At 37.7% G+C, this 14,192-nt stretch overlaps 1 protein-coding gene across 1 annotated transcript; it reads right to left on the reverse strand.

Moving 5' to 3' along the window:
- Nucleotides 1-7,309: 7,309 nt before the first annotated feature.
- LOC131323076 (transcription factor ILR3-like) lies at nucleotides 7,310-13,134 on the reverse strand. The gene is made up of 5 exons (XM_058354693.1): nucleotides 12,511-13,134; nucleotides 9,772-9,834; nucleotides 8,594-8,671; nucleotides 8,352-8,514; nucleotides 7,310-7,780 (listed from the first exon to the last, which is right to left on the reverse strand). The coding sequence occupies exons 1-5, from the start codon at nucleotides 12,672-12,674 to the stop codon at nucleotides 7,511-7,513; spliced, it is 738 nt and encodes a 245-aa protein (XP_058210676.1). The 5' UTR covers nucleotides 12,675-13,134; the 3' UTR covers nucleotides 7,310-7,510.
- Between the last annotated feature and the right edge of the window lie 1,058 nt (nucleotides 13,135-14,192).

Below are 14,192 nucleotides of genomic sequence, written 5' to 3' on the forward strand. Positions count from 1 at the left end.
GAACCAAATTCTCGATAGCCCCGTACGTAACTTTTTCCACGGCTAGCAGCCTCCTTCGGTCGCGTGATCCCCAGAAGATATCACGGCAACCCCCGTTCTTTTCTAAATCGGCTGCCCCGTCCTTTTTTCTCTTTTATCCGTGCGTGAGAATCCAAATCTCCCTGTTACTGTCTAAAACTAACTCCATTATTCTACTGCCTGTCCAAGTCGTGGGCCAGGCCTAATTGGACTAAGTCAAAATAATATCTAATGAATAGTAGCCCTTTGGCCCACTATAAAAACATGTATAGGTCCACCATTTAAATACAAGTCCAAGTCCAAGCTTAATTTCTTCTTACAGTGAGAGTACTCTTTGGCTCCATCTCCTTGGTACTCATGCCCGTTAATTTCAGTGCTAATATCTCTCAACTCCATATTGCAATTTAGATCTTCCACTAGATTAAACTCAAACGACCCAACTTCGAACATCATTCAATATTTCAATTTTTGCACTTTTTTGAATCAAACTCTCCAAATACCTACAACACAAAAATTAAGCATTAAACTCTGAATAATAAAGTGAATGGGACTTAATAAAGATAAATTAGGGGGGCGCTAATGTGAACATTTACGCCCCTATCACACTCCCAACTTACACTTTGCTAGTCCCGAGCAAAGAAAATAAAATGCAATTTAAAAAAAATAATTTAAAACTGATAGTTCTTTTAAACCCTCAGGCTGCCCTGGTAGGACGAATAAAGTCTCGTGAGGGTTTTCAGCAGTGATCACCCATAAAACACTGTGAACCCTTTCACACGGAACCCAAAACTTGTCATAAAACTCACTAGTCCATCAAGTAAAGAATGTGCAGTTACCACAAAGATATAAGAAGGCACAAATAGTTCCAAACGCTATCAAGTCAAAAAAATAAACCATGGCACTTTTGCTTAGCATGTGCGTGGGACATGGGCCTCAATCAAAAGTGTCCAATAACTAACCGCTCTCTCCAGACCGAGTCTCGACTTCAATTCTCACAGTGTCATGTACTCACAACTGAAATCACTCGAAACAATGTGCATAGTATGAACTCTCAAGTGTGCGGTTAGAAGTTATATAAATGAAATCAAAACACTCGCACACTATGACATGAAAAGAAAGCTTTATAAGGTAAACACACAGTCTCATTAATAGAATACCAAGTATTGGAACTCTCTCTCACATCCATCAATCCACTTCACATCACCCCTAGGATCAAATAGGATTTTAATTTTGGTTGTAACGTTGGGTAATTGAAAGTGTGTAAATGCTAGGGTAAAACATCACATGTCCGAGAATAGGCAAACAACTTGGGGCTAATTTAACAATGCGCGCCCATTTTTTTCACTCTTTTCAACTCCACCTTATCTCCCCTTCTAACCTTTTAATATTTTTCAGCAATAAAAGTACGATTCCTCCTTTTCATCTATATCGGCGCCCCTTTTATTTTTCTTTCTTTTGTTTTTTTTTTCTATTTTTTTTAAGGAGCACCACCAATTCAAGCACAAAAGTTCACAATCTATCCAAAAATTACACCTTTATATTTTTGCCTTTCTCCAAACAAAAAATGAAAAGTGGAGCTAACCAAGAAAAGGCTAAATATATAATGCTCAAAGTGGCTTGCAAGGGATAAATGTGAAAACAAAGGAACGAACTGACCCAAATATCAAGAAAATGCCTATAATCCTCTCCAAGTGATGTAACATCCATATGACGAACCAAAACCCAAGGGATATTGTTATGCATTCAAGTTTCAATACTCAACAATCAAGAATAATGAAACCACAGCAAATAGATTATTTCCATGACAAACTAAGAGTTAAAGTGACACCACTCCAATAAAAGATAGGGCCCAAAAGCTCACTAGGGCATAAGTCTCCACTAATCTAACCATCAAAATTGGTTAAGTCACAACTCACAAGTGGTCAAGGCCTAAATAAACGTGACGTGCAATAGTGCTATACAAGAGTGCCATGATCAACTTCTTAAGACAAGCTAGCAAGTAGAACTACCAAGCCAAAAACAGATATCACTATGGTAGGCAACACACCTCAACTCAATTATCCAACAAATAATCACAAGAAGTGCTAAATTGCATGCGAAATGAAAATTTTTCATTTTTTTTTTTTGGATTTTAAGACTCTAAGAGTGAAAAACTTACCAAAGTAATCCCTCCCCCCAACTTAAACCATTCGATGTCCTCATTGAATACAAAAGAATAAAAATATAGGACATAAAAGAAAAAGAAAGGAAATGTATCACCTCGGAACGAAGAACTACGCAAGAAATAACATAATGGGAAGAAGACCCAAAAACTTGAACGAAGCATCCTGCAATGTTAGTCCTCAAAAAAATAAAATAAAATAAAATAAAAGTAACTAATCTAAGAAAGAGAAAAGAAAAAAAAAATTTATACAAAAAAGTTAATGACATTCACTCCCATCACGTGAAATCCAACCATTCATCACACTACGAAGAATAATCAAAATCAACATCTCAACCCACTTCAAGCACTCCGTTAAAAATTGTATGCGACCATGCCACAAACCAAATACTTAGAATATCTTAATGGCCTTAACCGCGTTTGAAATTTAAATTCCACCAATTGCATATTCCGAACCAAATTAACTTTCAAGTTGTTGATGAGTGTCAGAAAAAATGAATGGTAAACCATATTAAAATTATCAACACCAAGAAAGTCAATTTGTTCTAACGTGATAATCTCTTGCAATGGTGGATGTTCAATCGGAGTGATGACATCAATATCTATGGCTGAGGCTATTTGATCATCAAGAACAAGTGGACTTTGCACAATTATTGGCAATGACTCCTCAGGAGTCGCGTCATGAAAATCCATCTCAAGTGTACTAGAATGCTGTTGCACTTCAGGTGAACTAACTATTTCGTTAGTTACAAGTGACTCTGTTGTTTCATCTTCCAATACACAAGAATTAATCACTTGAAAATTTTCAACTTGATTGCAAGAAAGAGAATCAGCTAATTGATCAAAATAAGGTGGCTCTATTTCCTCTTTTTCCCTCCCATCAGAACTGGTATCCTCAGAACTTTCAGTCAACTCACAAAATTGAAGCTTTTGGGTTAATTCATCTAAGAAATCCCAAGCGTCTTCAGGGGTTTTATCCAGGAATTCGTCAGTGGACATAAAATCCACCTCGCATGGCTTAAGGTTTAAACCACGGTAAAAGATAACCAGAAGACTGCCAAGCTCACAATTAAAACTCGACCAAGAGAATACAATAAATTTAAATCGCTCCCAACACTGTGACAAAGAGTCATCATCATGTTGAGAGAAATCTGATAGTTCTTGTAAAAGCATATGAGTCTCATATGAGGGATTGAAATGATTGAAAAATTGTATTACAATCTCACCCCATGTCAATCTTGGACTCAATAAATTAAACTAATCTAAAGCACTATCATGCAAAGAAGTTGGGAATACATGTAAAAGAGCCACTTTATCGCTAGCAAAAACCTCCTCAAGTTTATGAACATGCGAAAAATGATTTTCTGATGCAAAATCATAAAATATAGGAAGCGACACTGAACAATCAAATTGTTTTGCATAACCTCCATAGCACCTTGCAAAATGGGTCTTTTTTTTTTTTTTGCTTTTCAACAATTTAAAAAAAAATTAAAAAATAAAGAACTAAAAAGAAAACAAATTAAAAAAAAATAACTATCCGAATTCTTAACACACGTTACCGTCCCCGGCAACGACGCCAAAAATGCTGGACGATTTCCTAATCTTAAAATAATGGGTTGCCCCAAGCGTAGGGCGGAGACCGATGTTGCATAATATCCGGTAAGACCGGAGTCGAATCCACAGAGACGGTGATGTGTGCTGACTAAAAACTCGAGTTGTTACTAATTTAAACGGGCTCTTAGGTAGCCACCCTTTGTCGTTTTATGAAGAGATTAACTAAAATCTAGAAATTAATTGTATTTTTCAAATAATTAAAAGGAAGGTACGGTTGTAGGAATCCGGCGCTTGCTACCCAATCAGAATCCGCTCGCTTTTCAAAGTTTTAAACAACGATTAAATTTAGGGAGAATTGAAAACCCCGAAGAATGCGAATCCTAAGGTTGCCGGTCCCGTACACGCGGCGAACAGATTTTGGTCCCCCATTCCCGCTCACATGAGCCCTGGTAATGACTCGGATTCGTCCAACGGACGTAGTTTTCACCAACTAAATTATTTAATTAAATTAATGTGCAAAAAAATTGCGAGACAAATTTTAATTGGGTCGCAGTGCGTCTTTACCCAGCGACCAAACCTCAGAAAAATTACTCACTCATTATTAAAAACAAAAAGAATAAAATTCTAGAATTAGTCATGCTTTTTAAACGAGATAAAATAAATAAATAAATAAACAAAAGATAACAACTAATTGAATATCGACGAACAATTTTAATAGAGAACAGAAATTAAAATGAATTACTGAAATGCAAGTAATTAAACAAAACTTCAAAATACTTGAAAGGAATAAAACTGGAAAGAAAAATTATCTGAACCAAATTCTCGGTAGCCCCGTACGTAACTTTTTCCACGGCCAGCAGCCTCCTTCGATCGCGTGATCCCCAGAAGATATCACGGCAACCCCCGTCCTTTTTTCTCTTTTATCCGTGCGTGGGAATCTAGATCTCCCTGTTGCTGTCTAAAACTAACCCTATTATTCTACTACCTGTCCAAGTCGTGGGCCAGGCCTAATTGGACTAAGTCAAAATAATATCTAATGAATAGTAGCCCTTTGGCCCACTATAAAAACATATATAACTTCTAACCATGTGCCCACCATTTAAATACACGTCCAAGTCCAAGTTTTAATTTCTTCTTACAGTGAGAGTCTAACTCTTTGGCTCCATCTCCTTGGTACTCATGCCTGTTAATTTCAGTGCTAATATCTCTCAACTCCATATTGCAATTTAGATCTTCCACTAGATTAAACTCAAACGACCCAACTTCGAACACCATTCAATATTCTAATTTTTGCACTTTTTTGAATCAAACTCTCCAAATACTTACAGCACAAAAATTAAGCATTAAACTCTGAATAATAAAATAAATGGGACTTAATAAAGATAAATTAGGGGGCGCTAATGTGAATATTTACGCGCCTATCAATACTCGAGGTAGAGAATTTTACCTCTCTTTGTATGTTGTATGGGTGATTTTGTGTCTTATTTGAGTTTGTATTGGTTGTGATTGAAAATGAATCAAAATCTATCAATTGTGTAAAATCGCCTAAAAATTCAATCTCTTACTGGTAGGACTTATCACCTACCGGTAGGTCTTCTGAAAAATTGTCTCGTGCAAAACGTTGGCTCTACTGTCTTCATTTTGTACCGGTAGGTCTTCCAAAAAATTTTCTTTCTCTACCGGTAGACCTTGTTCACCTACCGGTAGGTCTTCAGTCCTGCAACCATTTTTCCTAAATCTTGTAAATTACTTTTTGGAGCCTTTCATCGACTCTAATGAGTTTGTTTATGCATTTTTTCAAGTGTTTGGAGAACATTATTTGTTTCATACTTAGAATGATATCCGGGGGATTTGAATGAGTACGTTGAGTTATAAAGTGAGAAATGTAAGTGATTACACGTTGAAATATGAACGATACACTTGAGCATATGAATGATGCGCAAACACTCGGGGCCCATCGACGGGTGGGTGCTTGACAAGGGGTATCGGAGTCTCTTAATCAACTCGGCAGGAGCTAAGACTCACATTGATAGTACTCAAGGCCTAACCTACAAGGTGGGTCGGGTCCCTTAATTGACCCGACAACAGCTTCGGCTCAGACACGTAAAGGACAAGAGATGTTGAAACACGAACTGAATAAATATGACTTATGAGTATGTTGGGAAGGTGGATTTGAGATAAATGGACACTCTGATCATGATAATTATGCTTACTTCCATTGTCATTTGGTTTCTATCATTTGTTCTTCTGTATTGCTCATTTGCATATAGAATTTGTGTAGATTTTCTACTGGGCTAGTGTAGCTCAAATCTTACATCACTTTTAGGTGTTAACCTGGGACAGTAGCTTGCATGCCTGAAGTGCTTGGATTGTGGACATTTCTTTTGAAAGCTAACCAAAAGAGTTACTTATTCATCTTTGTAAATTTCTTTTGAAAGATACATTTGCAACTTAAGTTATAATTCTTTTGACTAAGGAATATTTGTAAATTCTTTTAACTTTCTTATGTCAATTTGGGACTAGAAGCAAATGATGTAATATTTTGGAATCTAATGGACTTGGAAGTATGATTATGGAAATGAAAATACTATAATCTTTTGGGTATTGTCCAGAATATTGCGAGATCTTATTTGTGAAAATCTTTTATATTTATGTTAAAAATCAAAGGCATGACAGCTAGTGCATAAACTGAGGGTTATATATCTCTAGAAAAACAAGTCACATGACTCTCGGACAAGGAGTTCCCTCCGCGGGAACATCCACAATAGATACAATGTGTTGTCCATGACGCATGTATTTCCATCTTGTACCTACAGCGGCATAACATTCAGCACCGAGTCGCTGAGATCCCGTTTGACCCCAATCCGGACAGGGGCCTGTCCGACCCTCTTTCGGCTGTTGATCTCGCAAATTAACGGCTGAGATGTGCCGAGCATTTTTTGCTCCAAAACAACGTCGTTTTGGCTCGGCATATCTTAGCCGTTGATTTGTAAGACCAACGGCTGAGAGGGGTAGAACAGGCCCCCTGTCTGGATTGAGGTCGGACAGGGGATCCGGCTTCCGAGTCCAATTCGTTTCATGTACTGAACTTGTCCTAAGGCATAAGATGGAAGGTATATCATCGATGATGACGACACAGGCAAGGGCGAAGGGACACGGTCGAAAGCGAGGTCAAGTGTATTCACTTCCGATATTTGACCCTACATAAATAAAAAAAACAGCGGTGTTACAGTTCCCGACCGGAAAGGGATACCGATCGGTTCCCAACGGCGCACCAGGCCCACTCTGGCCATCGGACGGCCGATCCGAGCCGTCCAAAAATTCTATAAAAAAAAATGAGTGGGCTTGCGCGAGAATCAATGGCACCTACACACATCGGATGCTATTGATTCTTGCGTGGGCCCACTCGTTTTTTTTTTTTTAGAATTTTTGGACGGCTCGGATTGGCCGTCTAGTGGCCGGAGTGGGCCCGGCGCGCCGTCGGGAACCGTAGACTTTCCGATAAAACAATTGCAAACCAGACATGCCTTCTATGTATTTGAGCCCGCTGACCACATATGAGCCTTGGACACAGGATTGGTTTTTCCAAGCACTTAGAACAGAAACGTCACGTATGTTACATGAAATCAACAGCACACAAATGCGTATCAGTTCCTAAACATCGATTTTTCAGCTAATCAAGTTTTCCCATCTTCAAGAAACCCAATACAGAGACAATGCAACAAATAAACAATCTTGTGGCATAGGAAAAGTGCACCAACCATTTCCTACTCCCACTTAAGCAACTGGAGGACGGAGCACATGATCCTGAGAAGTGTCGCGTACAGAGGGCGGTATGAATTGCCACATGGCAACGCCAGGGTAACTGATGAAAGGCATCAACTTGTTATCAGCAGCTTGCCCTTGAGCACCATATCCAGCTGGCATGGCGGCAGAGGGATGAGGCAGGAAGCCTGGTTGTGCAGTCATGGCTTTAACTTGTTGCTCCACCTTCTCCTTTTCTTCCTTCAACCTCTGCTTCTCAATGCGAAGCTCATTCTTCTCAGCCTGAAAAAAATATCGTATTTAAACCCAACAAACCTCATGTTCTGAGTTGTCTCGAGTTAAATCCTGATTATATTTTAGTCCCTTTGCACACAACTCGATTAGGGAACTATGGGTTCTGTTACTGTTGTTGTGCACACAACTCGATTAGTGGTCCCACCCATTGGGTATTATCGGGTGGTTCTCTTACTTGATTTGCCATGTAGAGTTTTCACACATATGAGGGGTATTTGGAGGCTCTAGGATTCACGTGAGAGTTGTGGACATAGCCAACTCATTTTGTTCTTCTCTGTCATTGTAAGGTTCCTATGCTGGTCTTCGGCTCTTCGCTCATTGAAGTCGGCTTTAAGCCAAACCATGTGTATTGTTGGTGCTCAATACCTTGATTGATCTGTTTTCTGTTTCTTTTTCGTATTCCATGAGAAACATTGTACTTCAATTATGTTTAGTAAAATCCACGGTCAGTCAGATCCAGGAGAAAATAAAATGAGATGCTTATGTCTGTATGCTTTGTATGTAGAAGACATGTGCCCCTGTAAAATATGAAGAATGAACCCAAAGTTAATAACCTCACCTTCAATTCTTTGATCCTCTCTTGGATTTCCTCATTTGACTCCCTTAGCTTCTGGGCTTCACTTCGCAGCTGAGTCACTATTCGAACAGCATCACTCAGAATAGCAGCCTTGTCTGTTTTTGGCGGCCTTTCGGGCTCCAGGACAGAGCCCAATTCCAGGAACCTTAAAAAATCATCCCAAACTTATCAGTATGAGACTTAATTGATTGGGAACAACGAGAGAAGAGAGGATAGCAGCATGCCTCTCGGTCAACTTATCCCTCCGTAGTTTTTCTCGACATGCTTTAGAGCCAGATGCATTGCATGATCCAGACTTTGACCTGAATAAGCAATTGCACAAAAATTGTTGGAAAAAAATTCTAGCGGACAAAAGCACCAAAGGAGAGTGGTGATGATTGAGTTGCTTAAGATGCCAAAAGAAAACGTCCACAACCAATTACTGCCAAGTGTCGAGCTTCAATTCTAACCTAAATTCCATATAAAAGAAATAAGCTTATGTTTTCTGCGTCTTTGCTTTGCATTTCTTCCTTTTTGCCTAGTTGTCTTGGCTTTTCTTTTTTTTTTTAGCACCTCAGCACTGTCGGATTGTTTGAATTCTGAAGTCTGAACTGAGTAATCATAGCAACAAAAACCATCATTCCAAGCAATTAAGCTACCAAGGAAAAAATTGCATTTAAATTTTTATAGTTGAGTTACCATGGAACTAAACCAATGCTTGCAAAAAAGGGCTGAGCAGCTTCAGAATCTGGCATTCAAAATCCTTTCTTGCCTATGGATTTGATCAGATGCTTGCTTTTACACAATAAATTAACCAAACTCCGTATTTACACTCACCAGTTGAGCACTACCTCTCACACTAGTCCTGTAAGACTCAAACTATCCCAGCCAAAAAAGATTTCCAACATAAGTGAGATTGCATTTAGAGTTCGTTCCACAAACCTTCTTAAAACATAAGCAGCTTATTTCACATTTTCAAACTCAAAAATAATGTAAATGAAAAATAATTTTTTAATTTTTTTTGCATCGTATCTTTCAAACAAGATCCATATTGCATATTTTTAGATTTTAATAAGCCCATAATTTTTGAGCTTGAAATTGTCTTTTTAAAAAATAAGGATTTTTTCTTCGTTTTGGAACGGAGCCCACACCTGTAGTTTCTGGAGGTTTAGTTTTTTTCCTCTTTGAAATCTTAGGTTCGGACCTTCTACTATCTAACAATAGGAATGCCTAAGATTCTTTAGGTAGACAAAGGCAAAAAACATGTGCAGTAAAATGGGTATCACTAAAACCAGCGCACACCAAAATTAGTAGAGAAACGGAAAAATGCCTGATACTCCTAGAGGGGGGGTGGGGGAAGCAACAAAAACTTTTCTTGTCAACGCTAGCAAACGAGAAGAGAAAGCAAGAGAAATTTTCTTACCTTTTTCGGGAGGCACCTTCCTTCTGGCCTTCTGAATCCCCAAAAGAGCAGTCAGCTTCCGCACTAGAAACAAAAGACCGATCAGGGCATCGCCGATAATTACAAAAAGAAAAATTGAATGCTGCTAGTTTGCTTGTATATGAAAGTATGAAACAAGACAGCAAGCCAACAAATATTGTATCACTAGAGTAAATACTTTATATTGCTTCTTCTATTGTGCGGCAGATGCTACTACTCTCAGTCTCATATACTTGGGACATTTTCTTACATAAAATTGATATCAGGTCATAGGAACAGAATTCTGTAGAACAGAAACACCTTTCAATGTCCTCAATTAAATTGAAGTGTATTCCAGTTAGCTAAGAACCGGTTAATTCACGACCAAAGCAACAAAACAAAAATAGCCTTCCCAGTTTCTTTAGAGAATGACGATAGTGATGTGATGTTTTGTCTTCTGAAAAAAAAAAAAATGGACTTAAAGGATCCAGAAGGATTCATTCCCGCCAATCATAAACTTCTTTCTGAAACTCAAATAGGCAATGAGGCCAGTCAAGTGATGTTTTTCCCTATCTACTATCGTAAGCTTCATGCATTGACTCATCTTTGGACCTCAGTGATACGCTTATTAGAAGTTGGGACTTTTCAATCTTCTAGCAAGACTCATTCAATCGATACAAGATTCATCTAAAAATCGAGGGTAATCAACCTTGTCATAAACAAGAAGCAAGAGACCAAACCAATAGCTATCTAGATCCAAAACTGGCTGAAAATTTCTCTACTATGTTCCCTAAGATGCTGGATAAAGCCAAACAAAGTTTTCCTTTCTATAAAGGCAATTTCTTCATCGAAGATGAAATATCAGTTACGGTCAAACAAGATAACATCTTTTCCAAATATTGAAGTAATAATGGACCTGCAATCCAACAGAAGATACTTGGACATTACACTAGGAAAGTTAAGGCATCAAACTAAGAGAGTCGCAAACAAAATGCCTTCAGTTCAGTTGGCTTCTCAGATGTCACAGCTTCGCCTTCAACCCTCCGTTTTGTAGGGTCGTTGGCAACATCAAAATCAAGCAAGTGGAGTTGAATCTGGAAGTGTCCAGCGGCTAAGTAATGATATTCCCTAAAAACGGTAATTTATCTTGGTTCTAGGAGAACATTAGTTATAGGGTAGTGAATGATAGCACTCAACAGTAACACGCATTGAACAAGAAATTCCGTGGAAATTATAGCATCTATACCAACCAAAGTGACGAGATGTATTTAAAAATTGACCTAGGGGGATCACAAGGTTCTTAATTTGGAAACCACTTAAGATGAACTAGGGGGACAGGCCAAGGATGACTGAGCCCAAATTTTGGTCCACTAGCGATTGGGTGAGGTGTAAGTTGACAGCACCCCCTCAATCTATAGACGGCCACATCGAGAAGACTGTCAGTCATGAGACTAAATTGGAATGAAACGATGACCCTTGTGACTGGCAGGGGAGGCGTGAGCGTGCAATTACCCTCAAAAGGAGGACCTTCGCAACAAGCTGGAGGCAAAGAAGCGAACTACAGTCTTGGACAGTCCAGATGAAACGGTTCTTCTTACTCGATCTTGTTCCGACATGATCCATGACCAGCTCATCCCTATTTCTTTTATCCATGATGAGATCGAGTCATTTAATCCGCCCAATAGGTTCACATCCGAAATTCTAGAAGTATGCCAAAAGGGAGCTTGTTTCATTCCATGCTTGGGAAGTTGGATGTTTGTAGCTGCCTCTATACAATTCACATGTATGGAAATGGATGAGAGAATATTCAATGGCAGAACGAGACCTTCCTCTCGGGTTTTGTGATCAAATTATTTCTCCAATCAAAGCCCTACAACTCTGGTCTGAACACTTCTCGTTGAAATTTTTGTTTGCGTTAATGATGGAATATTGCTTATATTTTTAGTCCTTCCTTTTTTATCTTCTGTTGACCAACACGAATGATATAAATTGGTACAGTCGAACTAATTCTTCCCAGGAAAACAAAAGACCAATATTTCCTTTCTTCAGAGACCTCTCCAAACTTTAGTAATCACGCATAGCTTCCAATAATCTTTCAAAACCCACCAAAATAGATCGTCCCGCCATTAGATTCACGAGAAAACCTTATTATGAGCCTATGACGATCAAATAGATAATGAAGAAAAGGAAAGTCTCACTAACTGTATCTAAACAAGAAATGAGCTAGTATTACAGATAAACATAAACCCAAAAAGCTACTTCCTCCGTAAATATTGATCCTAAATTCTTGAAAAACAAAAAGGGAAAAAAAAAAATCTTGAAAAACAAAACAAAGAAAGGGTACAATAAGCTAGAATTACAGATAAACATAAACCCAGATTTTATTGTGCAAAGCAATAATTCAACTCCAATTTACCCAACTCCCAGCTACTTCCTCCGAAGATATTGGTCCTTGATTCAGTAATCAACATAAAAAAAAGAAAAGAAAAAGACAATTCTTGAAAAACAAAACAAAGAAAGCCAGAAAGGGAACATCTACAATTGCTGATAAACACTAATCCCAGTCAAATTTACCCTCCTCTCAACTACTTCTCTAAAGCAGATAGAATATTTTCCCACTCGAACTAAATAAGAACACCAAAAAACGTAATGATTAAAACAACATTTTACTTTCCTTTCCTTCAGTTTTCAGGGCAGCCAAACAGAGAATTAAGAGAAAAAGAAGAAGAAACCGTCACTCACCTTCCGTAAGAAGAACTATTAAGGGGTTGAGCTGGCCAGCTGAAACAGGCAGCCGGCGGCGGCGGCGCCTCAGCACTGAAATCTCCACCGGGGACGGCGGAGATGTCTTCCATCAAGCCACAATTGAAGAACCAGTTGGAGTTTTCGTTGGAATCAATGTCCATTGCAGAAATCTTGACTTTTCTTGAGTGGAGCTTAAGGCAGTACCGTGTTGGCGAAAATGGGTATATACTATATAGTAGTTTTTGTGTTACGTTTGATTGGCAGCAAATTAAAGAAAGAAAGAGTACAGTATTCTGTTGGGATTTTCTTTCTTTTTCCCCCTTTTGATTATTTGGATGGGGAGGGTTCTGTTGGGTTTGGATGACGAGGGAGTGGGAGTGATGGCAGCGTTGAGAGTGAGACAGTGATGACACCCAAGAAAAAGTAAAATGAAAACTCTCTGAGTAACCAAAGCGACATAATTCGCGTGCCGGTGTGTGGCAGCATGAGCACAAAAATGTCTGTAAAACGCATTTTAAACTCTAAAAAACTGTAAAAATGAAATTTGAAAGCGCAAACACAGTGCTAGAATTGAGGTCGGAGCGAGCCTTTCAAAGAATGGTGTGAGTGTTAACCTTTGTTAATCGTCTGATCGTGGCTGGATAAAGCTTCGTTGACAAATACTCGAGGAGAATGAAAGGGACATGACTTGCCCACTTTGATGTAAAGTTCTGCAAAGGTTTTTTTTGGGTTTTTTCTTACTATTTTATTTTTATTTAAATTTTTTTCGCGTTTATTAGTTTTGCGCATAATTTTTGTAAATTATTGAGATGAATCGAAAAAATAAAAAATTACAACTTTTATCCAAATATTTTTTGAAATATCCAAGATAAAGTCTAAAAATTTTAGCATAACTTAGCCTAAAAGGTTGTTGATCTATTCTTTATTTTTTATTTTTGGAATCTATTCTTAGGTTCATAATCAAAATTCGTCGTTCATCTTTAGAATCAGTTAAGAATATCAACTTTGTTAAAAATTACATTTATCAAATATCAATGAACACGTAATTGTCTTGAGTTGACATAACTCTTCGATATATTACCTTATCTTGTGATTGTTTAGATTGAAAAAATTGACATCCACTTAAAAAGCTTATTAAGTTGATGTTAATCATATTTTGAAACTTATTAGCTTATGTCAAACTTGATAGACTCTCACTGCATTCAGTGATGCTTTCGTTATCATTGTTTATTTTCTGATTTATTTATTTTGTTTCTTGATCTCATCAATTTGTTTTCTATTGAGTTCAAATCTAAGCAAATCAAGACAAATAGTAATAAACAATGACAAATACAGACAAAAAAAATTAAAAATTTCAGACAATGGTACTATAAATCAAACCTGTCCTAAAAGCACTGTTACTTGTGTTTGTAAAGAAATTTTGCAAAAATCCTTTTTAATGAAGAAAATAAAGTGAATTCTGGATGCAATTGACCGATATAGATAGTAGTACAACATTTCATGTCATCCTAAGAAGGAAAAAACGCTAGCTCTATGCATTTGAATCTTCTAACGTTTACAGTAAAGATACAGCTTTGTTCGTTTGTCATTTTAATTTTGTTTTTCAATCATTACTTTACTTCTTTCTCCAATCATTATCTTATTTTTTCAATTATTACTTTCACATCTCTCTTTATCTC

Source organism: Rhododendron vialii, chromosome 4a (assembly GCF_030253575.1).
Source record: "Rhododendron vialii isolate Sample 1 chromosome 4a, ASM3025357v1".
Classification (NCBI taxonomy): domain Eukaryota; kingdom Viridiplantae; phylum Streptophyta; class Magnoliopsida; order Ericales; family Ericaceae; genus Rhododendron; species Rhododendron vialii.